Here is a 26738-nt window from a genome sequence, read left to right as displayed (position 1 = left end):
TGTTCTAATAATCAACAACTCATAAGGGTTGACTGAAAAAGATTAAGCTCCAAGAAGAAACTTTAACTTCCATTGACCTGATCTCAAGGGTGTTCCTAGACGACATGATTCTTCAGACAATGTAACATATGCAAACGGAAATGCCAAGAAATGTTTTCATGATCGAAATTCCTATACATCAACAAAGTAATTAACGCTAGAAACTAACTCACCAATTGAATTTCATTTCCTTAATCTTTCCAGAGATTATGCATGTAGTCTTTATATAATCTTATCCTAAAAAGTGGTGGGCTCATACAGACAGATATCAAAACAAGTAACAAGAGCTTCATGTTCTCGAAACTCAAATAACCCAGAGGCGCAGTCCATTAAATAACTCAGATCAACTTCAATACTGACGATGATACTCCGAGAGACTAGGTAAATCTCAACTGTACCGGATAACATATTGTTCAGCGAGAAAGACGGTTGCATACTTGTGACTGAGGCTAGAAGATGATGAGCTATGTATGCTGGCTTGGTTCGAGAGCAGGGATGGAAACTCCACTAAGGTGTCTTGGAAAAAGAGAGGTGCCATGAACTCCGGTTCTAGAGAACTCGTTGGTAAGAACAAATGCTACAATTACCAATTTGCTTTTAGTTTATTTGTTAACGTAACTTTTTTCTTGAACTGATTCTTGCATTAAAATTAAAATATAAGGAGTAGCAAAAGTGGCTCTCAGTCTCAGCCTATTTTAATACAAACCCATGTCGAAACCCAATAGAACCTAACAACCATAACTTTGAAAGCCGAAAACTAGCAGCCCAGCCTACACTAAAGGATCGGCTCTTCGGAGCTAACCTGCTTTTTCATTACTTAAGAAGGATTTTTACCAGTCTATATAATCTTTGATTCTCCCCCCCCCACCCTCTTCCTCCCGTTAGATCAATATCACAACTAATGTAATGAGGTCTTAATTTTCTTACGTGAAATAGATGTTTGCTTTATGAGACTGTATGAAACCTTCTAATAACTATTGGGCCAATTTCGGCCCGTAATGTAGCTTCACTGTTACCAACTCAGAATTACCTGGGCCATTTATAAACTCTGGACTTAGTTGAGCCCATTTTAACAGCTGGGTATTTACGTCTTTTTAATGAGGGAGCCCTAAAGAAACCCTAGGTTTATCTCTATATATATAAACCTCCATCTGTTTATTCTATCCCTCAATGAGTTTAAAGAGTTCAAATTATCTGTTTTGCTTTAAAGATTGTAGACTAGTTTTTGGAAAAGTATCGATTTTTATGTGTTTTTGATGAGAATTTAAAAAGAGGAGAAAGAGAGAGATATGATGATTGAACTATTTTTGTTCCCTATTGGTTTGATTCGCCGAGATGATGGCATCTTACGTATTAGCTCTATCTGATCTTTCCTTTCTCCTCTAAAATATTGTATTTTTTTATTTTATTTTTGAGTTTATGATAGTAATGAATGAAGAGAATGTGGAATGATGAATGTTGAACTTTATTGTTCCCTATTGGTTTGATCGCCGGAATGATGGCATCTTACGTATTAGCTCTATCTGATCCCATTCTCTTCCCTTTGTTTAAAACTTGTTTTTGATTATTTGTTAGGTTGAGAATTATCTGTTTTCCCTAGACCACCATTAGAGCTATTAGACTCGGATTAGTGTTCTTTAGAACATCGATTGCTTTTGTGTTTGCTGTTCTTTATGTCTGATTAGTGTCTTTAGTCGCTGCAGCTGGATTGAAACAGAGTTCGCATCTTAAGCTTATCATCTCTATGGAATGACGAATATAGAATTTGTGGTCCAATGAATAATAATACCCCTACGACTTGTACCAGTGGTGTCTTGTAATTGCACTCTCATTTATGAACTGTTAACGAAAGTTCCACAGATGTTTTTTAAATTAATTAATTAATATATAATGCCCGAATTTAACATTTAACTGAAACCAATCGACTCGTTGCTTAAATTTGGAAGTTTATTTGACTATTTTTTTTTTTTTTTTTTGAACAACTGGATACTTAAATTAATGCAGAAAGAAAAGCGTTTGGGCCCTGGGCCGAGTTTAGAAAGGAACAACAGAGGGGTACAAGGCTTTAAGGGCCTGTTTAGCTAAAACATCGGCTTCTCTGTTCTGAGAACGAGGGATGAACCGGAAAAGGATAGACGCAAACTTAGATGAGAGACGATCGATGTCTTGAAGGACACCGTAGATCTCCTTGATCTGGCTGTTGCTGTTGATTGCTCTGATGAGCGTTAGGCAATCTGAGAAGATAGTAGCTGTGTGAATACCGGATTGGAGCATAACTTCCATTCCGTGTCTGAGGGCAAGCGTTTCGGCCATAAGAGGGGAGGAGTGAATCGACGATCTGGGCCCCAGACTGAGGTCGGAGCTGAGGGGCCTTATCTAGGATACAGGCGACTCCTACTCGCATTGAGGAAGCATCCCACGCTGCGTCAACGAAGCAGGGGCATGCGTAGCTTGATTGATTCATCAGTGGTGGTGCTACTTTGGGCGGTAGACGCTTGTTCGTTTGATCTTCCTTTACATCTTGAATTTGATCCCATTCTAAGGCTGCTATCACCACTCTAGTTGCTATCTCTGTAGGGTTGGAGCTCTTGTTTTCAAAGATGAGCCTGTTTCTGGCTGTTCAGAGGAACCAACAGACCCATGGGAGTATGGGGACTCGGACTCCTGTTGGGGGTAGACAAACAGCTTGTCGGAACCGGACTAGTGCCAATTTGAAGTCAGTATCCTCAGCTAGGTGAACTGGTGACTTGAGGGGCATGATGTTCCAAACTTCTTTGGCGAAAGGGCAGAGGAAGAATAAGTGCATTGCTGTTTCTACCTCGGTGCATCGGGGGCATTGGGCTGCAGAAATCATTCCTCTTCTTTGGAGTTCTGCGCCTATAGGTAAAGCCCCTTGTAAGATTGACCAGAGAAAGACTTTAAGCTTTGGGGTTGTTTTGGATGACCAAACATCTTTTAACCAGCTGAACTCTAGATTGTTTTGCATAGATGGGTGGAGATTCGACGGTGGGGCTTGTTGTGCTTGCGAGTTATATCCAGATTTGGATGAGTAGACTCCAGTGTGAAGAGGGAGCCAGACATAAATGTCCTCTGCCCCTAGCTTGCTTGGCTTTATGCATTGAATCTGCGAGCTGAAGCTTGGTAAGAATTGCTCTATTCTCTCTTTATTTGACTCTTTGATGATGATAACCTAGCGATTTCGAAATGGGCCCAACTTGCTTAATAGAGATAAAAGTATACACGTAGAGATTGAAACGTTCTGACCAGAACACACCAGGTAGTGCCCAAATCAGATAAAATCATCCAACGTTGATGATGTCATGATATGCTGCAGATGGTCTTAGCTTATCATCAAGGCTCTCTTTACCAAAGATAAGCTATCTCGATAGCTTATGTCTTATCAGTTATCACTGACCATTGAAAGAATCACTCTCGGTTAGCCGTTGGAGTGAGATACAGACTCAAATCTTTATATGAGGCATAACTTTTCCAATGTAATTGTTTGCTTTCCATTTATCTCCCTTGGGTTATTTTCTTTTCGAAGGAGGCTCTAGTACCCTAGAGACTCGAACAAACAGACCAAAACACCTACCTGTGACATCAGAAAATATCTTCTAAGGTTAACATCTACAGTGATCACTTTGGTTGGTTCTAATTTATTCCAGTGCAACATCTTCGTCAAACAGATCATACTTCGAGGTTTCTTGAGGCAACTGGCGCAAAATCTCAGTTAGGCTGAGTAGGACATCCATTATACACTGTTTACCTTTTCCATGAAGAAACACACATGTGAAATAAAGAAACCCTAATGTTGATGCTCTGTTCTTGGAAACAGAGCACATAGACTTAATCAAATAATCATTTTTCTTTTCACTTCATCTCTTTGCTATCTGCCCATTAAATATATTCCCTTTATTCAAACCATTCTTGTAGTTAAGACTTAAGACAACGACACATATATTCTCAAGCACGTAAAGAGGAGACCTAAAAACATTTAGGCTTCTTTATTAGTGAGTTTCATTTCAAACAACATCCTCGAAACCAAGTCGAGCACTGTGGGAAACAGCCTCGTTCTCTTCATTCTTCAGTTCGACTTCAAGCGCAAGCAACACTCGTCTCTGTTCCACAATCATTCTATCGAGTTCTCTCATGCGATCACCACGCGTTTCCATTTTCTTCTTCTTCACGCAACGCTCCTCAAGCTTCTTCTTCAACCAATCCAACTCGAAACCTACCCCTACCAGATCCATAAGCGTGTTCTCAGCATCTCTTAGCTCCTCCTCTGTGAGCTCCTGAGGAGCTAAGCAAGCTATGTCGATGAGGTCAAGGAGGTTGTTCAAGTACGCGTTCTTCACCAACTGGTTCATTGGACGAAGATTTGATGCTGTTTCTGGGTGTCTTTCAAAGATTCTCCTCACATACTCAACCTGAGAACAAGTTTGATGTATAAAGACACTAACCAAAGTGATCATTGTTAAGTGAAAACAGTTGTTTTTACCTCTGTGTAGTAAACTCGAAAGCCATTGATATCAACTGTTCCATCACCGTTCCACATTGCTACGATCTGAGTTTTCTTGTGATACAGAGAAGAAGCTTTACTTGCAGCTTAGGCAAATGGAGTTTTGTGTGTTTGAGGATTATTTTAATGTAACTGAATATATATACTAAAGAAGGTGCATGCATAATTAATAAACTTGAGCTAATTGTAACTTAATAATACCTTGTCATAATTAAATAACATATGATTATTAATAGTATCATACGTCAAGCAACTTCTTTGGTACATGACTCAATGCTCTGTTCAGACACCCAAAGATAGTTACTTTTCCATCAAGAAACACTTGATATTTATGAGCCTAAAACAATTAGGGTATAAAAACTAGATGATCCGTACCGTAGGTCTATATCTACTTAACATTTGAGAGTTAAAGGCGAATGTTTCATCCGGGTGTGACGTCTTGGTTACAATTAAAGAAAGAGTCTTAAGGCCAAACTACAAACCATTTAGTTACCAAAACACCCTAGCATTAGAAGAATCTAAACTCAAGTACCTAAGAACTCAATTCATCAGAAAACATCTTCATCATCAGACAACAAGAGAGGAGCACTTGCAGCCAAAACCTCTGCCTTCTCAGTCTCCAGCTGAGCTTCAAGGTCTAAGCACTTCTGCTTCAAATCCTTCAACTTTTCCTCAGTATTTTGGATCTTAATCTTACCAGCTTTCTCTTTTGCCTTCTTTTCTTTTATCTCCCCAAGTTTTTTCTCCAACCAATCCAACTTAAAACCTATACTTTTCATGTGTGCAAGAGTAGTTTCTGTATCAGATAGATCACCATTGGAGATTTTCTGAGGTGACAAGTGCAAAGCCCTAGTCAAGCTGAGTAGGACATTCATGTATGATGTCTTCAGAAGTGGGTTGTTTATAGGAAACTTTGATGCAATGTCTGGCTGTCTCTTAAACAAACGGTTGACAGATTTGACCTAGGAGAGAGCAAAGAAAAATGTGAAAAGTAAAACCATATTATATATATATATATATACAAAGAGCCTAATGAGTCTTTCTTGTTTCTTACCTGTGAAGGAAGAACTTCGAATCCATTAATGATAACTTCAACATCTATCTCAGCAACAATTTTGACTTCTTCATCCACCAGAAACCCAAGGGTGGTTTTCATGAGTGGAAAACTCAACCTGGGAGTCTTGTGATCAAACCACTGTTGTGTTACTATAACACCACAATGCAGGCATTCATCTCATAAGTTACATGGTTGATATAAAACCAGTTAATTAAATATCAATTGTTCCCAACTTCATAAATAGGCCGGTTCTGGGCAAATGAAATTATTCCATTTGGCCCCAAAAACAAGAAGAATCAAAAAGTAGCAAGCTCACCTTGTCGTCGGTAGATTTGTTTAAGAGCCTTATTTAATATAGTCACGGAAAAATTTGCTAGCCTTCTCCATCCAATAGGAAAAGATTCAGAATCAGCAACTTCCAAAGTCAAGTAGTTAAGCAATTTACTTTTGGGATAGGCAATAAGACGCCTGTAGGAAAAAAAAAAACGAATCAACGAGAGCATATATGCATACGTACACGCTTAAAACATTAGAGAATAGTTCTCGTCTCACGTACCATTTGCACCCACTTATTACGAATGAGTCAGAATAAATTATCTGCGATCCAAAAGGGGCTAAGTTCTTAATCACCCAAGTGAACTTGCTGTCAACTTGACTCCCCATTATTCTTGACCCGACCGTGGCTGATCACGTACTCCCCCGAATTTGTAAATCTAATTATCAGACCACAAATAAAACTATAAACATAGAGATTAAAGATTCCGCTGTGAAATTCTAATAGTTAATTTTAACAAGTTTTCAATCTGACAAAAGGAACATAGAAACATAGACGAGGGTGTATAAGAGGACGAAAATAATGAACTATATACTCACAGCCACAGGGTTTCGAGTGTCGATCGAGAGAGAGAGAGACAGGTTTGGAGATAAATATGAATCGCTTCGTCTCCTAGTATATATATATAGCTCATCGGGTTATTAATTGTTGTGGATACATACAATTATGATGGGCCAGACCAATTGGACCTTACACAAACTATCGGACAATAGCTCACCGGGTTATTTCTAGAGTTTATTAGACCGGACCAAACCGGTGATCAATCCAGATTAAACCGTAGACCGGAAACATATCAGGATTGGATAGATAAAAATCAGGTTTATTTATTTTTTTTTTTTTTGTCAGCAAACAAAACAGATTCATGTAGACTCTGCGAACCATTCCGGTAGCTCTGCATCCATATGGACGACAAAAATCAGGTTTATTTGTAGTTTACAATCAAATTTCAGTTTTGTTAATTGTTTTATGTCTTATAATTATTACAAATAAAAACTTTATATATATATACATTTATATATATATATATATAAATATATCTTTTTTTGAATATCATAATTCGCAATGATAAAGATTTATAGTTAAAATACTGATTTTGTAGTAAAAGACCATTCTAAGTAATACGAAGTTGCTGACTTAAATATATCGCTAATTTTTAGAATAAGAATCATGATCGATTTACTTACTCATTATTTGAGTATATTCAGTTGTATATAATCGTCTAAAATGAACAATAACTATTTTTGTTCTAATAGGTTTAAACTAACTAATTTTTGTTGCATTTATTAAACACTTTAAAATGATTTATGAAACTATAGATCTGGTTTCGTCTTCAAATGAGATTTGAAACTGGGTCCAAACTGCATAAAAGTAACCAAGATTAACATAATGCATACAGACGTACAAATCATGAAGATATGCATGGAGCAGTTCTTCCACTCCTCTAGCAATATTAAAATTCACCAGTTGAAAAACCAGCGGAAAGCTGCTCGGTCATAACTCATAAGGTATACTATGACGATACCCATAATTAATGACAAATTTAGCGCTCTTATGCATACTACCGTCATCAACATGCACGAGAAAACCAATGAGAGAACAAAGAAGGCAATTCTGCCGACATTCGGCATCGTACTGGCAATTCTACCTTACTAGAAGCCAGATCCGTCTCAAACATAAAATGGACCATGTGCTACACAAATTTTGAGATCCATTTCTTCATACAAATATTTTCTTTTAAATAGAACCTTAAGCTAAGCTAAAAAAGTCAAAAAATAAAATAGACCATGTGAAAATGCACCTCTAGCACTGGGCCAGAGCCGGACCTGCTAGAAGCATCTCAACACCGTCCCAAGCAGCTCACAAACTATTAATTTACCGGTCTCATACAAGGAGAAATAAAATAATAGTACTATATTAATTATTTTAAATTTTAGAGATGAAAACATATTATTATTTTTGAAGATAAATAACTATATTATCTTTTATAAAACTATGTTTATATATATATATATATTTACTTTTTATTGATGTTCTTTTATAAAAAATATGACTAAAACAAAATTATGTTTTATAGATATTTCCTTTTCATTATTTATGTGAATTTTAAAAAGATTAAAATATATATAAATAAAAATTAAATTCAGCTAAAACATTATTAAGAAAAAGGGAAATAAAAATAATTTTGATAATGGCAATTCTGTATAGTTTTTTTTTTTTGATGAAATGTTAAATTTTTTGATCATCATAGGAAAAAGAGTTTATGTACATGGTTGAATAAAGAATAAAATTTCCTATCTAGCTATGTGTTTGGAACCAATATTGCATTAGCCCCCTTAAGCGAGGCTTCTCCCAGTATCTCACAGACAAGAGTCTATTTCTTACTGTCTTGTCAATGATCTTCGCTAGCTGTTGAACCTGTCTTGGCTTCTGAGAGTGCCTCCTGTTGTTCCTCTCCCTCCATATCATGTAAACTGTAACTTGAAACACCAATCGAAGAAGGATGAAACGGGTCTGATCAAATCTTCCCGTTTGTAAATGATCAAGCGTGCTTTCCCAGTCAGGGTCCGCGTCCCTATCAAGCAGGCTGCCTACCACTTCTATCCAGAGTGTGAACGTATAGGGGCATGCAAAGAACAAATGATCTCGTGATTCATGTGGTTCGCCACAAAATAAGCATCCTTGAGTTATTCCCCAGCTCTGCACACGGTCGCCAGTGGAAAGTCTGTTCTTTATTGCCAGCCAGGTAATAAAAGCAAAACGTGGCACCCCAAGAGAAAACCAAACCACTTTGCTCCAGGTTGTTTGCGTCCTGTGAGTACGGATTTGCTGCCATGTCGCTGAGGTAGAGAAAATATCGCAGAACTCATTCTCATTTTTCCGCCATAGGACAATATCATTTGCTGTTCTATCTTCCGCCAAGTGATGAGCCTCGATCATGTGGATTATTTCTCGCATTCTGACATCACGACAGCGACGAAAAGACCAGTGAGCTCCGACCCTTACTTCAGAAATTAACGCAGACCTAGCAATACCCAGTTTTTGAGTCCCTATTTCACCCGCCACCTCTATCAAACGACCAGAAGGGTGCCATATATCAGTCCAAAAATGCACCAGCTGTCCATTGTGCACTTCCATACGAACGAACCGTTTTGCAAGGTAGCGCAGTCTCAATAACTTCCGCCATATCCAGGACCCCAATCCAGTATCTCGTATATCCCAGAAGGATTCATTCCTCATAAGGTACTTCCTCACCCAATCAACCCAAAGAGACTGTGAACCGCTAAGCAACCGCCATATTAGTTTGAGAGATGAGACTGTATTTATCTCAGTTAATGCTCGGACTCCCAGCCCACCCTCTTCTAACGGGGAGCATACATCCCGCCAGGCTACCTTCGCTTTAGTAGAGTCACTTGGAGACCCACTCCAAAGGAACGCGGAACACATACTCTCTATATCATCCATACAAGCCTTGGGAAGGCAGAAAGCAGAGCTCCAGAAGTTTGTTGTACTGGCAATGACTGTTTTTATAAGCATAAGTCTTCCCGCAATTCTGTATAGTTTACAATTCATTAAGATTAAATTTGTAACTACAACTTAAAAAATTAAATTTTCTTATAGATATTTTTTGTGTTATTTTATTAGCATATAAAGAAAAATAAAAACAAAATTCGTTATATATAAGTTTTTTATTTTTATACATAGTTCATTTTTATTATTTATGTGAATTTTGGAGAAAAATAAACTAAAATTAAAAACTCAATTATAAATGTATTAAAAAGAAGAAAAAGGTAATTTTAGTAATTATATGTCTAATTTATAATTCATTAAATTTAATTTTATAACTCACTATTTTGAAAATTAACGTAAGAGCGACATGTGATTTCTCAAATAATATCATAGATATATTTTGTAGTCCATATTATTTTAAACTATGGACTTGCATTTTTGAATAGATGAACCATAAATTTATCTATACATTGGAGAAACTTTTTTTTTCTGTCACCACATTGGAGAAACTTATTTCTTATGTGAAAGCATTTTTTTTTTCCTAATGTCAAAGAACTCATTGACTTTCAATAGCTAGGGTTCACTCTTCGGTTTTTATACATGCAAACTTGGGAAGCAGATGCTCTGTTTCATATTTATTCTGTAAAAATGGTGTATATGATACTTGATCCATACGTAAAGTCTTTTTCTTCAAAGAAGACAGACTGTATTGAAATAAGAAAAAGTTAAGGAAATAAGCAGAGAGCTTCAACAAAAACACTCAATCAGTGACTTCCTTTTATCAAACAATATCACTGAAATCAAATGGTGTTTCAGTAGCCAAAGCTGTAGCTTTCTGTTTCTTCAGATCAGATTCTAAATCCGACAAAGACAGCTTTCGCTTCTTGACTTTTTCCTCAAGTAATCTAATCCGTGCCCTAAACTCCCGTTTTTTCTCCTTTTTAAGGAAAGCCTCGTCTACTTTCTGACGCAACCAATGCAACTTAAAGCCTGCTTTTGTTAGATCCAAAACTGTGCTGTCTGCTTTGTTTAGATCGTCCATTGTGAGCTCATCAGGCGATTGGCATAGTGTCATAATTAGGTTGAGAAGAACACCCATGTAAGCATTTCTAAGCTGTTGGTTCTTTAAACTGAAATCTGATGCCATGTCTGGATATTTCTCAAAGATTGCCATCACTTGGTTTACCTGTGAAACAAGCAATGTCCAATCGTTGTTTATTTGTTTTACACTATTAATATTGATATTTATAGTTTCTTGATTTATCATCACCTGTGAATCAAGAACCTGAAACCCATTGACTTCCACAATTTCATCAGCATCGTCCGATGACTTGGACCATTCTTCAGATGAGGATGAGTAACTCTGTTCGTCATCGCTAGACTCACTACTCTCTGTATTGTTCACCATTGGAACAAAGATAATCACTCACTTTTGAACTAGAAATGCTTAGTTAAGGATGATTACCCTTCAGTTTGATTTGCAGAAAGGAATAGAGACCATAGAGGATATATATTTGGGGAGATAAGAAAGAGATTTAAACAAAATGCATGCATTTGAGACTTGATATTCATGTCATAATAACAAAATTAATAAATAGTATAATCAAGCAAGCAATGTGATATTAATGGTGTCCATCTAATTGAGCTACTATTTTCTTCTTCTTTTTTTTTTTTTTTACATTTGAGCTACTTTTTTGCCGTGTATTACTATGATGCATGCATGTATCCAACGATATTCTATGAAGACACAAGATGAAACATATATTGAATCATTCTTCCTCTTTTCAAAATTGGTATAGTGAAAATCAAATGCATGAAAAATGTAAAACAAACAATAACATATATTGAATCATTCTAGCTAACCATCACTTCTATTTAACACACAACCATATTAATTACAGAGTTAAAGCTTGACAAGAATCTCGGTTTCTAGCTAACCATCACTTCTATTTAACACACCCATATTAATTACAGAGTTAAAGCTTGACAAGAATCTCGGTTTCTAGCTAACCATCACTTCTATTTATCCCACAACCACAACCTAGTTCACTAAATAAAAACATTAACTATCTAACTCAACCGTAAAGCTTGCAATCAATTCAAGGGAAGTAGACATTTACCTGTATTGCGAAGACCAAATGTACTCCATGCTTCTACCCTCGACCAAACTTACTCCGCATGTTAAGACACAACACACAGAAAGTAATCAAAAAAAAAATTATGGAAAACTCTTACAAATAAACTTAGCTTCATAACTGAAACAGACAGAATCAAAAAAGATTTTGATCCACCCATCTGAAACATTAACGAACTTGCAACCAAAACATATCTAAATAGACAGAGTGAAAACATATCTAAACGACTTTATGAAGAGAGAACATAAAATTTGATCCTTCCATCTAAATTGAAACTAATCCAAGTTGAAACAAAGTTACAAACAAATCTATTTTAATCCATCCATATTAATTGAAACAAACTTGCAACCCAATCATAATTGATGAAACCATCACCCGTTTCAGGACAAACCGCATCAAACAAATAAACGAGAAAGAAGGAAGCTTTACCTTTGCCGAACGGCACCTACGTCGCCGTCGAGGAGAGCTCCGTCGCCGTCGAGGAGAGCTCCGTCGCCACCGATACACCAAATCGACGAGACAGAACAAAGGCTTCGTCTCCACCGAGAGAGGGCTCCATCACCAGCAATACACCTAACCAACATATAACAAACACAAAATAGCCTATCAGAACAATAAAATTCAAAATCTAAACACATGCAAAATCGAAGAACACAAGAGACGCTTACCTTTCGATTTGAAGAGAGCCAGCGTCGCGAGAGTTCCGTCCCAGTCGAGGAGAACCACCATCGAGATCGTCGACGCCGAGCCACCGAGGGAGACGAGGGTAGCAGAGCCACCGAGACGATTGCGATTCGCATATCGGGAGAGAGGATTCGAGAGAGAATTCGAGAGAGAGAGAGAGAGAACCAAGTTTGATTTGTTTCACGCGTAAACTTCACTCATCCCTCCCCTGTCTTGACACGTGCACACTAAGCAGCGTTGTTTCACGGGCTTAATTAAGCGCCGTGTTTTCTCTTTTCTTAATTTTTTTTTTTTTTTAATTGAAATTAACTCTAAGCAACGGCTTAAGCACCTGCGATAATTGTGCTCTTATCCACCACACTGTCACACGTAGCAATTACTTTGTTTAATACTCGAAAGTAATTTAAATAAATCAAGTACCGACCAAATACCGAGTACATGACGAGTAGGGAGTAATTGCATGTCCCCACCCGACAACATCAGACATGAGCATTTGGATATAGTTTTTAAAAACGTTTCATTCGGGTATTACAAAAAACCTGATTGGATTCGAGTCGGAACTTCCCGCATTTAGATAGGTTTGGGTTTTAACTGAAGTAACCAAACAATTTCATTCGCATATTTTATATCTAAACTATTTAGACTTATCCGAAAATAACCAAAAACCCAAATATACTCAACATATATATGGTTCGAATTGGTTATTTTTTGTCCCAAAGTAACCATGGATACAATGTCATTTGGGTATTTTGTATCCAAAATATCAATTTATATCTGTAAATGCCCAAAAGAACTATTATATTCAATTTATAATTTAATTTTAGGTATTAATATTAGTAAGAGTATAATTATAAATAATATTATATATATTTATATGTTTGGATATGTTGAATACTCTTTCGGTTCTCGGTGCGGATCGGATTCTTTTTGGTTTTTTGGGATTTCAAAAAAGAATATTTTTGGATATTTAGGCAGGATTCGACCGGATTAGATATCCTGATTTTCGGGTCGGTTTCAGGCCAGCTGGTACGAATATTATGCCCAGCCCTAGACAACACTGTGCTCAGACACATAGAAATTACTTTGTCATCAAGTAACCTAGCTTAAACCGTTTATTAGCAAAAACAATGGGATAAACGCAGCAGATATAAGAAGCAGAGCTTTGACTTAAGTCACTGATGACTTCATTATCCAAACAACATCACAGAACCAAGATTGAAAACGAGTAAGAACACCAAATAAAAACCTCCAAGTACCTGCAGCGAACTCAAAAACATTACATAACATCATCGAATGAGATAGGAGCATTTGCAGCCGACAATTCTAGTTTTTCCTTCTCCAGCTGAACTTCCAAGTCTGAGCACTTCTGCTTCAAATCCTTCAACTCTTCCTCGATTTCTCGCACTCGAATCTCACCACCCTCCTCTTTCTCCTTCTTCTCAGCCATCTCATCAACTTTCTTCTCCAACCAATCCAATTTAAATCCAGCGTTTGTCATGGATTCCAAAGCAGCATCTGCCTCGACCAGATCAGTGTAGGAGAGCTGGTGAGGCGACTGGCGCAGAGTTTCAATAAGACTAAGTAGCAAGCTCATGTAACCCGTCCTAAGATTTGGGTTCTTTGTACTAAAATCAGATGCAATATCTGGGTGTCTTTTTAACAAACGGCTCACAAGTTCCATCTGAGAATGAAAACAAAAACCAAAAAAATAAAGGAGAATTTCTATTCAGAACACATAGTTTTAGTTTCTAACCTGTGAAGGAAGAAGTTGAAAGCCATTAACATCCATGGTTTCTGTTATTGTTGAAGTTTCCTCTGTTACATCAAACTTTCCAAGAACTTCAATAACCTCAATCTCAGCAACAATCTTGAGTTCTCCGTTTACCAAATATCCACTCTCTTTGGCATGGATTTCATTAAGGGGGAACATCGATACACGACCCCTACGGGGAGTTTTCTCATCAAACCACTTTTGTTCATCTGTAGATACATATCAGAAGTTGACATAATCAGTCAATTTACATTGAATAAAGCATTGCAAGATATACTCTCATGTGGTTGAATAACAATGTTCACAACTTGCACAAAACTTCAAAACTAAATCTAAAACCATCCTAATATAAAAACACACTTGAGAAAATAGAACACTACAGTCTGACATTTTAAACTTTTTCATAATGTTCCTATACTCAAGTAAAAGTTTATTTCCATATTTTTCATATAATTTTTTAATAATGTCATACATACAACTAAAATTGTAGTATAAAATTGTGATGACGTTTATTTGCCTATGCTCCAGACTGGGTATACTAGTACCAAGACAAGCCTATATAAGAACTCGGCTCGAAAACCAAACATAAGAGGTGATCCTCTAAGTGATTACGAAACTGTCAATGAAAACAATTTGCATAAAGTAACTCTTGAAAAAGTGAGCAGTGGTGAAGAAATAATCACCGTTTTGTCTGTAACGTTTTACGGAGTTTTGATTGACTATAGTTAGGGAATATCGGGCGTTTCTTCTCCATCCACAAGGCAGTGAATCATGATCGGCGACTTCAAGAAACAGAAACAAGTAATCAACGTTCTTTCCCTTGGGATAGGTACAAAGACGCCTGCATCAAGAACGAAACAAAGAATAAAAAAAACAGTAGTGTGTGGGATAATGTGACCTAAATCCACATGGACGAAATAACTTGAAAGCCTTTACCATTTACAACGAGCGACAACGAATGGATCAGAACAAAGTTTCTGGCATTGTAAAGATGAGAAGTTCTTAATCGTCCAAGTGATCTTCTTTCTTGATTGCTTCTCCATAATTGTTCTGCGATCTAACTAGCAGAACATAAATGTAAGAAAAACCCTAAATTCAGAATAACACACATCCAACAGTTTTAACGTTAGGGTTTACACTCTTGGTACATGTGCCTCTCTTTGTAAACTGTTTATAGCAAAATAATTTTACGATTTAAAAAGCAAATATAATTCAAGATTTTGTTAACATATATTTCTGATAGATAAGGTTGTTGAGATTTTTATTTATTGATAATTGTATACATGATTTGGAACAAAACAAATAAAATATTGTTTTAACTTTTAAGTTTTACTAGATTTTGAACCGCGCGTCTGTGCGGCTGTATTTTTTTTTAAATGATGCTATTTGTTTTTCATATCACTATTTAAGGCTGGGCAAAAAAATTCAAATTCGAAGAATCGAACCGATCTCAATCCGAATAAGTAGTACCAAATCCGAACCGAAATTGATTAAATATTTGAATTATTCAAAATTTTGGTATTTGAAGAATCGAAACCTAATCCGATCCTAACCGAAGTATTTTGGATATCCAAAATAGATTTATTTACTTATATATATTAATTATTTTTAGATTTATTATATATAAAAACATTCAGAATATATATTATATTTTTAAGTTCGTTTAAATACTTGAAAATATATACAAATAATCAAATGTAGATATCTAAATTAGTTAAAATATACTCAAAACTCTAAAAATACTTAAATAATTATTAATTCTCTATCCAAATATTTAAACCAAACCAATTTAAATTGGTTATCCAAATCCAAACTGAATCTTCAAAGATCTGAACCGAACACGAAATCCCAAACAGACCAGAAAACAAACCCGAACGCCCACCTCTAATGACTATTATATATCCTATATGTGTCATCATAGATTACAAAAATATGTGTTATCATATAATTATTCGTATTCTATATGTACCATCAAATAAGTTTTCTTATAATTAACATTATTTTATACATACAATCAAATAAATAATCAGATATATTATATTTTTAAATTTCAATGTGAAATATAAAAACTATAATTTAAGTTGATATTTCAAATCGAGTTTTGTATTGTATTTTTCTTACAGATATTGAAAACATTTTTATAATGGTTATTGGAAAACATGTTAGTAAAAATCAAATTTTGAATATATGTATAATGAATTTTTGATATGAATCAATTTTAAATTGTTATTTTGATTTGAATATGTATATCAAATAACATAAACTCATTACTTTTTAACATAACATAAATCTAATTTTTTTAATAGCATAAGCTCATTACTTTCTTTTTTCGTAAGTTAGTGATATCCATGTTTTCAAACAACAATATTTTTTTAACTGCTATCTATGTTGCCAAACAAAAACTTAAAGTATGAATATGATGACAAAAAAAAAAGTATGAATGTTTTCTTACATTAAAAAAATATGACTTAGGAAAAAAAACATTGTAAGCAACATACACTACGATGTGAAGTTAAATAGACGTAGAGGTATTACTTTTTCCTCAAGTAACCTGGGTTAAAACCATCTCTTCACTTAAAACCAATGTACTCCATTACGTAGTACTAGAAACCATTTGTTCGCCTAAAACAAGAACCTCCAGCCTAGAATTCAAGAACATTAAAAAACATCATCAAATGAGATAGGAGCTTTTGCAGCCGACAACTCTAGTTTTTGCTTCTCCAGCTGAGCTTCCAGGTTTGAGCACTTCTGGTTTAAATCCTTCAACTCTTCCTCGATTTCCCGCACTCGAGCCTCACCAGCCTCCTCTTTCTCCTTCTTCTCGGCCATATCATCGAGCTTCTTCTCCAACCAATCCAATTTAAATCCAGCATTGGTCATGGATCCCAAAGCAGCATCTGCCTCGGCCAGATCAGTCTTGGAGAGCTCGTGAGGCGACTGACGCAGAGTCTCAATCAGACTAAGTAGCAAGCTCATGTAACCCGTCCTAAGATTTGGGTTCTTAGTACGGATATCGGATGCAATCTCTGGGTGCCTTTCTAACAAACGGCTCACAAGTTCCAACTGAGAATGAAAAAGAAAAGCATCAAGTAGAATCCATATTCAGAGAGCAGTTTCAGGAAACAACACAAAAGGCACCATACTATAGAACACATAACATATTTAGAGAGCAGAGACAAACACAAAAGGCACCAAACTATAGAAGACATAACATTTTCAGAGAGCAGTTTTAGGAGACTACACAAAAGACAAGGCACCATACTAATAGAACACATAACATATTCTTAGATTTCTAACCTGTGAAGGAAAAAGTTGAAAGCCATTAACATCCATGGTTTCTATTATTGTTGAAGTTTCCTCTGCTATATCTAACTTGCCAATAGCTGCAATGACCTCAATCTCAGCAACAATCTTGAGTTCTCCGTTTACCAAATATCCACTCTCTTTGGCATGGATCTCATTAAGGGGAAACATGGATACACGACCCCAACGAGGAGACTCCTCACCAAACCACTTTTGCTCATCTATAAAATACACAAATCAGAACACATAATCAGTCTAGTGACATTGAGTAAAGCACTACATGTTGTGGTTTCGGGTCTGGAGGTTACGGCCTAGTATTCAGAAGAAAAAAAAAAAGAATAAAGCATTGCAAGAATACTCTCAAAAACAATGTTCACAACTTGGCACAAAGCTTCAAAACTAATCTAGAACAACCCTAACACAAAAACACCCTTGATAAACATAGAACACTACTGTCTAGCATTAAATTTTTTTCATAATGTCCTACGGTCAAATAAAAATGTACGTCCTTATTATTCATAATGTCCTGCATACAACTCAAATTGTATGCCCTAAGCTACCGGTTTCTTTGCCTATGCTCCGGATCGAGCATGCTAGTACCAAGACAAGCCTATATATGAGCTTGCAAACCAAACATAAGATGTACCTAACTCTTGGAAAAGCGAGCAGTGGTGAAGAAATAATCACCATTTTGTCTGGAACGTTTTATGGTGTTTTGGTTTACTATACTTAGGGAAAATCGAACGTTTCTTCTCCATCCACAAGGCAGTGATTCATGATCGGCGACTTCAAGAAATAGAAACAAGTAGTCAACGTTGTTTCCCTTGGGATATGCACAAAGACGCCTGCAGCAAATAAGTCTACTGTGTGAGAGATATCACCTGAATCTTTATGGACAAAAGTACTTGAAAGCCTTACCATTCGCAACGACCGACCACGAATGGATCAGAACAAATTTTCTCACGTTGCAAAGATGAAAAGTTCTTGATCGTCCAAGTGATCTTCTTCATTGAGTGCTCCCCCATGATTTTTCTGCAATCAAACTAGCAGAACATAAGTGTTAGAACAACCCTAAAACTCTAGAGTAACAAGCAGCCATCAGTTTTTAATCTTAGGGCTTACGTACAGTCTTGGTGCATGTGCCTCTCTGATTTAAGATATTTAAAAAGTTGATTTCGTTCTAAAAAAGCGGAAACCAATACTTGTAAAATATTTCATAAAATATTTAGGTTACGATTACAAATCAAACATAATTTTGGATTTTGTTAAAAAAAATTAATAGATTTAATCAACAACCTTCTTAACACTTTCAATTTATTAATTAGCTGAACAGAGAACATGACGAAGAGAGCATAGAAGATGAGTCGGACCATGGCGGAAGAAGAAAGTAACTATTCGGCTTCTTTACTTTGTTTTCTTCTTGCAGGAAACTTGTAGCTTATCCCAAGGGAAATGACGGTGATTACTTGTCTTTGTTTCTGGAGAATCTTGCTTATTCAAAAAAACTCTCAATACGTGAAGGTAAATGTTTATCCATCTGATCAATGCTTGATTCATTATATTGAATGATTGCAAAAGTTATTCAACTCTTTGTTTTGTAAAGGGTGTTTTAGGTTGGCTTTAATCTTTAGGTGCATAGTTCATGAAGTAATTGTATGAATTTCATTTCGTGATGTTACAGAAACCAGCCACTGGTTTGAAGGGATATCTACTCTTTGAATCCATGATACCCCTTACTGAACTTCATGCAGAGGATGGTGGGTTCTCGGTGAATGGAGTACTCGTGATTGTAATCAAACAAGTTGAAAAGTTTTGTTTATACATCCCGAGATATGAGATAGAGCCTTGGAATTTGATTGTCATTTTAACAAGACAAAAAGCAAAGAAGAGAGCATAGTTTAAACACTAACGAAAGCAGAACATTCTGTTAGTCTTAGTCAGACCAGTTCTTCTCCATATTCAGTCTCATACTGCTCAATCAGCTAATAACATCGCTGAACGAGAGAGGAACTCTAGCGGCGAAAGCCTTTTTCATTCCTCAGCAAAAATTTAAGAACCAAGACCACCAGCTCCATGCTATGCAACTGTACCTGGAAGTGTGCATATCTTGACAAGGTGCTGAGTAAGTACTCATAGCTTCTCAGTAACAAATTTAACTAATTATGATCAGAAATTGAACCACACTTAAGTGAAAGCAAAAAGGATTAATGGCTAAAGAAATAAAGAGAGAAACATATGATGTGATGCAGCAATACTTTACCAAGAACCAGGAAAACCAAAAGTCAGTACTCCACGAATCATGAAGAAACAGATGATATGCAGTAAAAATTCTTAAACATTGAAATAACAAGAAATTGAGGTGCATGAAGAAGAGAAACTTAGTTGAAAATAAAACCAACAGAAGAAAAAACATAGAACAAAGAGAATGCGACTTCAAAAGAGTTCCCACTTATTAAGAAAGAGGTTCTGGTGTCTCAAACTAAGACAACAGAACACCAGATGACTAAGATCTCAAATCATCAAACAACATCGTCGAAGGTGAGAGAAGTTCTGGTGGCTGACAACTCTTTCTTCTGCTCTTCAGCAAGAGCATCAAGCTCTTCAAACTTTCTCTTCAGTCTCAGTGCTTTTTCCTCAGTTTCTTGGAGCATGGCCAAACCGGACAGCTCTTTCAACTTCTTTTCTTTGACTTGGTCCAGATTCTTCTCCAGCCAATCAACCTTAAATCCTGCATCTTTCACATATTTCAGTGCAATGTCTGCTTCGATAAGATCTTCATTGGATAGTTCTTGAAGTGATTTGCACAATGTCTGAATTAAGCCGAGAAGGGAACTCATGCATGCGTTCCTCACATGTTGGTTCTTTGCACGAAAATCAACTGCAATGTCAGGGTGCTTTTCAAATAAACGCCTCACATATCCTACCTGCCAGTGGAGACAGACATAAAACACATATGATATAGCCTTATTTGGTCATTAGAATAAGCAAAGTATTATACTTATAAAAAAAAAAATCAATGGGAATGAGTCTTCTAGAGTAACAAAGACACACCATTAATAAATGTCTTACTTGTGAAGGAAAAACATGAAAACCATTGACATCAATGCTTTCCATTATTGATGAACCTTCCTTCAGCAAAACACAATCATTTTCCTCTGTCTTCTCAGTTTCCACTGGTATATCTTGAAGAGCATCAACCTCCACAACAATCTTCACTTGATCGTTTACAAGGAAGCCACTATCTTTGTCAAGAAATTTTGGAAGCAAAACCACAGATGTATAAGCCAAGTCCATTGTCATTGGATAAAACCATTGCATCCCTTCTGTAAAATTCCACCCAAATGTTTAATAAACATCAATAAAGAATTTGCTAAAAAATAAAACAGATAAAAAAACAGTGTACTAGTAAAATTAATCTAACATGCATTAAAAAAAAAAATCTTGGATACGATATATGATACTGACAATGACGAATTAATCTCGAAAGAGAATCCTGAGGTTTAGTAAGAAAAACCTTTAAATATGGAAAGCTCTTCCGAAAGTTAATTCACAATAGTCAGGCGATACTTGAGATATCTTTTTAGTTCAGTGGGCAACGATGGACCGTAGTGAAAAAGCACAGACAAGTCTTCATGTTTGACTGCATTGCGAACAGCTCCAAGGCAACTGCCAATAAACACAAAATAAATGAATCATTACAATATAAATGAACAAAAGAGTGGGGTTAAGACTTTAAGTGTTACGTGTACCAGGCGTAGCCAGTAGTGCCCTCATAAGGATCAGAATAACGAGTTTTAGATTTTGCTCCATCCTTGTTCCCAATAATACTTAAAATTTGCTTAGGGAATATATATATGAACTGAGCAAGATTACCTATTGGTGCATGTTACTTAACTTAGGGAACATGAACTAAGCGAGTGTAGTAGCTATCGGTGCATGTTTTCTTAATAGTGCAAACGTTTCATATATGTTCTACTATTCTACTTTTAACAATTCTAATATGTTCTGTGTTGAATTTATGATGAATGGAATAGAATATAGATTAAACATATTAATACAGTTTTGTCAAAAAAAGAACATATATAATAATACTGTTTGTAATAATAATATATCGACGCAACGTTCCATATTACAAAGAATGCAAATGATCGGAGGAAATGTGTAGAAGGATTTTCATAACTCAAAGAGCCTAAGAACTTTCCAAGATCAGTGTTACAGGCACAAAGTAGTTTACTTTCTCGTCAAGAAACTTAGAGATACAACAAAGTTAGTAGACAAAGCTTAGATAGACCGTAACGGCAAAAGACATTTTCACAAAATGACACCAAGTTTAATTACATAACAAGAGAACATCTTGTTTTGAAACCAAGGGAGAAAATAAGACAACAAACACACAAAATGTCTAAGAACTCAAATAATCAAACAACATCATCGAATGACATAGGACTTCTTGTGTCCGACAACTCTTCCTCTTCCTTCTCCACTAGGGCATTCAGGTCTGAACATTATTGTTTCAGTTTCAGTAAAAAATCCTCCATTTCCTGTAGCCGAGCCAAACTGGACTGCTCTTTCTCCTTCTTGTCTTTAACTATGTCCAGCTTTTTCTCCAACCAATCCACCTTAAAACCAGCGTCTTTCAAGTACGTAAGTGCAATGTCTGCTTCCACAAGATCTTCATTGGAGAGATCCTCAAGTGACTGGCACAATGTATCGATTAAGCTGAGCAGGAAATCCATGCATGCGTTCCTCAGATGTTGGTTCTTTGCACGGAACTCTACTGCAATGTCTGGATGTCTTTTGTATTAGAGGATAGATATCGATAGGATTGTTAAGATATTATTCCTCAGTATATTCTGTATAGTTATGAGTCGATCCCTGATATCACTCAACCTCTTGTACTATATATTGACATATGAATATACGTAAACCTTCAAGGGAAACTCACTAACTTACATGGTATCAGAGGGTTCAATATCCTGAACCTTCCACTGCAATCTCGCTTCTATCTCTCTCTATTTCTATCTCTCTTTATCTCTTTCTCTCTATTTCATCAATGGCGGCTGCTACTCCTCCTCTCGAACGAGCGTTTGGCATCACCAACATCAAACACACACGTTCCCTTCCTCCTCGACGCCGATGAAGCCAATTATGATGCTTGGCGCGAGCTGTTTCTCACCCACTGCCAAAGCTTCGATGTCTCCGGACACCTTGATGGAACCCTCTTGCCCGCCAACGATGACGATGCGGCTTGGAAAAAGCGTGATGGCTTGGTTAAGCTATGGATCTACGGCACTCTCGCCAAGGATCTGTTCAAAAGTACCTTCAAGACTGGAGGAACATCACGTGAAGTCTGGCTTAGACTTGAAAACTACTTCCGCGACAACAAAGAAGCACGAGCTGTTCAACTGGATCACAAACTTCGCACGCAAGAAATTGGTGATCTCTCCATTCAGGCTTACTGCCAGGAACTAAAGTCCATTGCTGATCTGATGGCAAACGTTGATGCACCGGTCTCGGAGAGGACACTGGTCACTTACCTCCTCAACGGCCTGAACGAGAAGTATGATAACATAATCAATGTTATCAAGCATCGCCAACCATTCCCAACGCTTGAGCAGGCTCGATCAATGCTCATCTTAGAAGAGGAACGACTTGGGAAACCTAAGAAGGTCCCATCCCACAAAGACGAATCTTCCTCTTCACCTAAGGTTCTTGCAGCAGTCTCTACAACAGAACAAAAGGCGACCCCGCAAAGCAGTCAACCGCGTCAGTTTCAAAACAGAGGAAACAGGGGCAATGGACGTCGAGGAAGAGGGCGCAACAACAACTTCCAGCCACGCCCTCAGTTCAACAACTGGAACAACCCGTACTGGCAACAGGGGTATCCAATGTGGCCGCAACAACAATTCAGTCCTTGGACGCACATGCCTATGTCTCCACAACAGGGTCTCCTCGGATCACGCCCTCAACAACAAATGCTAGTGCAAGGACCGCACAACAACACTGGTAACCAACCACAACCAACGATGGACTTTGCCTCAGCATTCAATACAATGACGCTCATTGATCCAACAGACTCCCAATGGTACATGGACTCCGGCGCCACCGCACACCTATCAAACACGGCAGGTAATCTTAAGTCTGTTATTAATACTAGCACCGGAAAAACTGTTACAGTGGCAAATGGAGGTAAAATTCTGATTACCTCATCAGGCGCTTACACTTTCAAATCAACATCTCGTCCTTTGTCTTTAAATTCGGTTTTGGTTACTCCTTCTGTTATCAAAAATTTGATCTCTGTTCGTCGTTTTACAAAAGATAATTCATGTTCTGTTGAATTTGATCCAATGGGTTTTTCTGTGAAGGATCTTCAAACACGGAGGACTCTTCTCCGCAGTGATAGCACAGGAGACCTATACCCGCTTTTGCCTACTTCAAATAATGCGACTTCTCAGCCGCAGGCTTTTCTTTCTACCTCATCTGATGTTTGGCACCGCCGTTTAGCGCATCCTAGTGGTCAAACTTTGAATTATTTATCTTCCAATTCTGCTATTTCTTATAATAAAAGAGCTTTGCCTCACTTATGTTCTGCTTGTCAATTTGGAAAACACACAAAGCTTCCTTTCTCATCTTCAAATACGATTGTCAACAAACCTTTCGACATCGTACATTCCGACCTATGGACGTCGCCAATCCAGAGCCTAAGTGGGATCAAATATTATGTTTTATTTCTTGATTCTTACTCTCACTTTCTCTGGGTTTACCCTTTGCGATATAAACATGAAACGTTTTCTAAATTTCTGCACTTTACAAACTTTGTGAAGACTCAATTTGGCAGAGACATCAAGTCACTACAATGTGACAACGGTGGCGAGTTTGATAACTCAGACTTTCATGCTTTCTTCGCATCTAAGGGAATGACGTTCCGCTTCTCCTGCCCTCATACGTCGCAGCAGAACGGAAAGTCTGAACGGATGATACGTACCGTTAACAACGCTGTACGTAGCCTCCTGTTCCAAGCAAATCTACCTGCTTCATTCTGGGTGGAGGCGCTTCACACGGCGGTCCATATCATCAACATTCTTCCTTCAAAAGCCATAAGGAACCGAACACCTTTCTCGGTACTTTTCAATAAACCCGTCTCTTACTCTCATCTCAAAATATTTGGATGTCTGTGTTACCCTAACACTAATCATTCTCATGCTCATAAACTCTCTCCGCGCTCCTCTAAGTGCCTTTTACTTGGCTATCCTCAAAACCAGAGAGGCTATCGGTGTTATGACTTGCACACCAAGAAAATCATCATCTCACGTCACGTTACGTTTGATGAAAACGTGTTTCCCTACACTGATTCTAAAATAAAGAAAGAATCAACGTATGACTTCTTGTTTACAAACACCGAACCTTCTCCTCTTTTTCAACAGATTCTCCAAACACCTTCAGCTCAACCTGAGCCGCCAACTCTCCCTACCCAAGTGGTACGAGAGGCTCCTAGGCACCCCATGACTACACGTTCCAGACATGGCATCTCGAAGCCGAAACAGTTTCTTTCGCTTCACACCTCAAATACTCAATCTCAATCTCCTCTACCAAAGAGCTATCTCAAAGCGCTTGATGATCCAAATTGGAATCCAGCCATGAAAGTGGAGTACGATGCTTTTATTAAAAATAAGACTTTTGATTTAGTGCCAAGGCCATCGGATACTAATATTATCATTTCTATGTGGTTGTTTAAACATAAGTATGATGCAGAAGGCGAATTCAAAAACCACAAGGCCAGGCTTGTTGCGAATGGGAAATCCCAAGAACATGGCGTCGACTTTGAGGAAACATTCAGCCCAGTGGTTAAACCGGCCACAATTCGGACTGTCTTACATGTTGCACTAATGAATAATTGGCAGGTCAATCAACTGGACGTGCAGAACGCTTTCCTGCATGGTACACTAGACGAAACGGTGTACATGACCCAGCCACCAGGCTTCATCGACCCTGCCAAACCAAATCACGTGTGCAAGCTCAATAGATCTATCTACGGATTAAAACAAGCCCCACGCGCATGGAACGCAAGATTTGTGAAACTCATTACATCAAACGGTTTCATACAAAGTCGATCAGATGCAAGCCTATTTGTCTACAACAAAAACGGCGCAATGGCCTATCTAATCCTCTACGTAGACGACATCAGTGTCACGGCCTCCACAGATGCTCTCCGCAACACCATCATTGACGTCCTGAAATCAGAATTTCCAATGAAAGACTTTGGCATCATCAACTCTTTTCTCGGTATCTCGGCAAAATACAATGAAAAGGGCTTGTTTCTCAACCAAACGCGCTACGCTGAAGACATCATAGCCAGAGCTGGAATGTCAGAATGTAAGCCTTGCGCGACTCAGGTTGATCTAAAATCCAAACTGGCTGAGGAAGAAGGCAAGCCAGTCGCAGACCCTACACACTATCGAAGCCTTGCTGGAGCTTTACAGTACTTGACATTCACGCGTCCGGACATTTCCTACGCCGTTCAACAGCTCTGTCTGTTCATGCATGACCCACGAGAGAGCCACCTCCAAGCCCTCAAGCGGGTCATCAGATACCTCAAAGGCACGACACACATGGGTTTGCAACTATTGAGGAAACAAAACTTGCGTCTCACGGCTTACACAGACGCAGACTGGGCCGGCTGTCCATCAACGAGACGTTCGACCTCTGGCTTCTGTCTCTTCCTCGGCGACAACCTCATCTCCTGGTCTGTTAAACGCCAACCTACGGTCTCACGCTCGAGTGCGGAAGCAGAGTACAAAGGAGTCGCAAATGCTGTCTCAGATTCTTGCTGGCTCCGAAATTTGTTACTCGAAATGGGAAGACCTCTTAAGCACTCCACCGTGGTCTTCTGTGACAATGTGAGTGCCGTGTATCTATCAACAAACCCAGTCCAACATCAACGGACAAAACATATTGAGATAGATATTCACTTTGTCAGAGAAAAGGTCCTTCTCGGAGAAGTTCGAGTTCATCACATACCTTCCAGTCTTCAGTATGCAGACATTTTCACGAAAGGATTACCATCCTCGCTCTTCAACAACTTTAGATCCAGTCTTGGTGTGACAGAGCCCACGCTGCAACTGCGGGAGGGTATTAGAGGATAGATATCGATAGGATTGTTAAGATATTATTCCTCAGTATATTCTGTATAGTTATGAGTCGATCCCTGATATCACTCAACCTCTTGTACTATATATTGACATATGAATATACGTAAACCTTCAAGGGAAACTCACTAACTTACATTTTGACAGGTTCTACCTGTGAATGGAGCAAAGATGTATATAGCATCAGAACACAAAAGGTTACTAATACAAAACAAATGATCATGTGTATTGAAGACTAACAAG

At 37.6% G+C, this 26738-nt stretch overlaps 6 protein-coding genes, 1 long non-coding RNA gene and 2 other non-coding genes across 10 annotated transcripts; 3 read left to right on the top strand and 6 right to left on the bottom strand.

Moving 5' to 3' along the window:
- Positions 1 to 1321: 1321 nt before the first annotated feature.
- On the top strand, positions 1322 to 1412 carry LOC117133808. Its single transcript, XR_004457852.1, has one exon. It is a non-coding gene; the product is annotated as a small nucleolar RNA Z102/R77 (small nucleolar RNA).
- Positions 1413 to 1485: 73 nt separating this feature from the next.
- LOC117133809 lies at positions 1486 to 1574 on the top strand. Its single transcript, XR_004457853.1, has one exon. It is a non-coding gene; the product is annotated as a small nucleolar RNA Z102/R77 (small nucleolar RNA).
- Positions 1575 to 2691: 1117 nt separating this feature from the next.
- Positions 2692 to 3537, top strand: LOC117133594. The gene is made up of 2 exons (XR_004457471.1): positions 2692 to 2922; positions 3028 to 3537. It is a non-coding gene; the product is annotated as an uncharacterized LOC117133594 (long non-coding RNA).
- A 523-nt stretch (positions 3538 to 4060) lies between these two features.
- LOC103862991 (MATH domain and coiled-coil domain-containing protein At3g58210) lies at positions 4061 to 4719 on the bottom strand. Its single transcript, XM_009140720.3, has 2 exons — positions 4538 to 4719; positions 4061 to 4466 (listed from the first exon to the last, which is right to left on the bottom strand). The coding sequence occupies exons 1-2, from the start codon at positions 4592 to 4594 to the stop codon at positions 4062 to 4064; spliced, it is 462 nt and encodes a 153-aa protein (XP_009138968.1). The 5' UTR covers positions 4595 to 4719; the 3' UTR covers position 4061.
- A 242-nt stretch (positions 4720 to 4961) lies between these two features.
- On the bottom strand, positions 4962 to 6921 carry LOC103862992 (MATH domain and coiled-coil domain-containing protein At3g58260). Of its 2 annotated transcripts, XM_009140721.3 has the most exons (5): positions 6489 to 6920; positions 6172 to 6328; positions 5932 to 6083; positions 5613 to 5764; positions 4962 to 5520 (listed from the first exon to the last, which is right to left on the bottom strand). In XM_009140721.3, exons 2-5 carry the CDS (start codon positions 6276 to 6278, stop codon positions 5107 to 5109), a joined length of 825 nt encoding a protein of 274 aa, XP_009138969.1. In that variant the 5' UTR covers positions 6279 to 6328; positions 6489 to 6920; the 3' UTR covers positions 4962 to 5106. The 2 variants fall into 2 exon arrangements, with proteins under 2 accessions (XP_009138969.1, XP_033146024.1); XM_033290133.1 differs by having other exon boundaries at positions 6172 to 6921.
- Positions 6777 to 11598, bottom strand: LOC103862988 (MATH domain and coiled-coil domain-containing protein At3g58280). The gene is made up of 2 exons (XM_009140719.2): positions 10727 to 11598; positions 6777 to 10642 (listed from the first exon to the last, which is right to left on the bottom strand). The coding sequence occupies exons 1-2, from the start codon at positions 10862 to 10864 to the stop codon at positions 10238 to 10240; spliced, it is 543 nt and encodes a 180-aa protein (XP_009138967.1). The 5' UTR covers positions 10865 to 11598; the 3' UTR covers positions 6777 to 10237.
- Positions 11599 to 13100: 1502 nt separating this feature from the next.
- Positions 13101 to 15601, bottom strand: LOC103862987 (MATH domain and coiled-coil domain-containing protein At3g58360). Its single transcript, XM_009140718.3, has 4 exons — positions 14983 to 15601; positions 14730 to 14887; positions 14029 to 14255; positions 13101 to 13956 (listed from the first exon to the last, which is right to left on the bottom strand). The coding sequence occupies exons 1-4, from the start codon at positions 15087 to 15089 to the stop codon at positions 13552 to 13554; spliced, it is 897 nt and encodes a 298-aa protein (XP_009138966.1). The 5' UTR covers positions 15090 to 15601; the 3' UTR covers positions 13101 to 13551.
- Positions 15602 to 16106: 505 nt separating this feature from the next.
- On the bottom strand, positions 16107 to 22670 carry LOC103862986 (MATH domain and coiled-coil domain-containing protein At3g58360-like). The gene is made up of 4 exons (XM_009140717.3): positions 18268 to 22670; positions 18037 to 18194; positions 17344 to 17570; positions 16107 to 17109 (listed from the first exon to the last, which is right to left on the bottom strand). The coding sequence occupies exons 1-4, from the start codon at positions 18372 to 18374 to the stop codon at positions 16705 to 16707; spliced, it is 897 nt and encodes a 298-aa protein (XP_009138965.1). The 5' UTR covers positions 18375 to 22670; the 3' UTR covers positions 16107 to 16704.
- On the bottom strand, positions 19869 to 22085 carry LOC103863317 (MATH domain and coiled-coil domain-containing protein At3g58410). Its single transcript, XM_009141074.2, has 5 exons — positions 21908 to 22085; positions 21099 to 21222; positions 20954 to 21015; positions 20419 to 20672; positions 19869 to 20273 (listed from the first exon to the last, which is right to left on the bottom strand). Exons 1-5 carry the CDS (start codon positions 22083 to 22085, stop codon positions 19869 to 19871), a joined length of 1023 nt encoding a protein of 340 aa, XP_009139322.2.
- Positions 22671 to 26738: the final 4068 nt, after the last annotated feature.

Source organism: Brassica rapa, chromosome A04, assembly GCF_000309985.2.
Source record: "Brassica rapa cultivar Chiifu-401-42 chromosome A04, CAAS_Brap_v3.01, whole genome shotgun sequence".
In the NCBI taxonomy this organism is placed as follows: Eukaryota; Viridiplantae; Streptophyta; class Magnoliopsida; order Brassicales; family Brassicaceae; genus Brassica; species Brassica rapa.
This window is presented reverse-complemented; position numbering and strand designations above follow the sequence as displayed.

What these genes read in the sequence shown, in the direction of transcription:
- LOC103862992 (XM_033290133.1), bottom strand. Translation starts at nt 6,278, where the DNA reads ATGGGGAGTCAAGTTGACAGCAAGTTCACTTGGGTGATTAAGAACTTA. An exon ending in GTAATAAGTGGGTGCAAATG is followed by an intron (nt 6,084 to 6,171) that starts GTACGTGAGACG and finishes TTTTTCCTACAG; the next exon opens with GCGTCTTATTGCCTATCCCA. An exon ending in TCGAAGTTCTTCCTTCACAG is followed by an intron (nt 5,521 to 5,612) that starts GTAAGAAACAAG and finishes GCTCTCTCCTAG; the next exon opens with GTCAAATCTGTCAACCGTTT.
- LOC103862988 (XM_009140719.2), bottom strand. Translation starts at nt 10,864, where the DNA reads ATGGTGAACAATACAGAGAGTAGTGAGTCTAGCGATGACGAACAGAGT. An exon ending in TTCAGGTTCTTGATTCACAG is followed by an intron (nt 10,643 to 10,726) that starts GTGATGATAAAT and finishes CTTGTTTCACAG; the next exon opens with GTAAACCAAGTGATGGCAAT.
- LOC103862987 (XM_009140718.3), bottom strand. Translation starts at nt 15,089, where the DNA reads ATGGAGAAGCAATCAAGAAAGAAGATCACTTGGACGATTAAGAACTTC. An exon ending in GTTGTCGCTCGTTGTAAATG is followed by an intron (nt 14,888 to 14,982) that starts GTAAAGGCTTTC and finishes TTCTTGATGCAG; the next exon opens with GCGTCTTTGTACCTATCCCA. An exon ending in AAAACGTTACAGACAAAACG is followed by an intron (nt 14,256 to 14,729) that starts GTGATTATTTCT and finishes ATGTATCTACAG; the next exon opens with ATGAACAAAAGTGGTTTGAT.
- LOC103863317 (XM_009141074.2), bottom strand. Translation starts at nt 22,085, where the DNA reads ATGGATTTCCTGCTCAGCTTAATCGATACATTGTGCCAGTCACTTGAG. An exon ending in GAAGGAGAAAGAGCAGTCCA is followed by an intron (nt 21,223 to 21,907) that starts GTTTGGCTCGGC and finishes ATGCACCAATAG; the next exon opens with GTAATCTTGCTCAGTTCATA. An exon ending in GTCTGTGCTTTTTCACTACG is followed by an intron (nt 20,673 to 20,953) that starts GTCCATCGTTGC and finishes GGAATTTTACAG; the next exon opens with AAGGGATGCAATGGTTTTAT.
- LOC103862986 (XM_009140717.3), bottom strand. Translation starts at nt 18,374, where the DNA reads ATGGGGGAGCACTCAATGAAGAAGATCACTTGGACGATCAAGAACTTT. An exon ending in AAAACGTTCCAGACAAAATG is followed by an intron (nt 17,571 to 18,036) that starts GTGATTATTTCT and finishes TGTATTTTATAG; the next exon opens with ATGAGCAAAAGTGGTTTGGT. An exon ending in TTCAACTTTTTCCTTCACAG is followed by an intron (nt 17,110 to 17,343) that starts GTTAGAAATCTA and finishes TTTCATTCTCAG; the next exon opens with TTGGAACTTGTGAGCCGTTT.
- LOC103862991 (XM_009140720.3), bottom strand. Translation starts at nt 4,594, where the DNA reads ATGTGGAACGGTGATGGAACAGTTGATATCAATGGCTTTCGAGTTTAC. An exon ending in TTCGAGTTTACTACACAGAG is followed by an intron (nt 4,467 to 4,537) that starts GTAAAAACAACT and finishes ACTTGTTCTCAG; the next exon opens with GTTGAGTATGTGAGGAGAAT.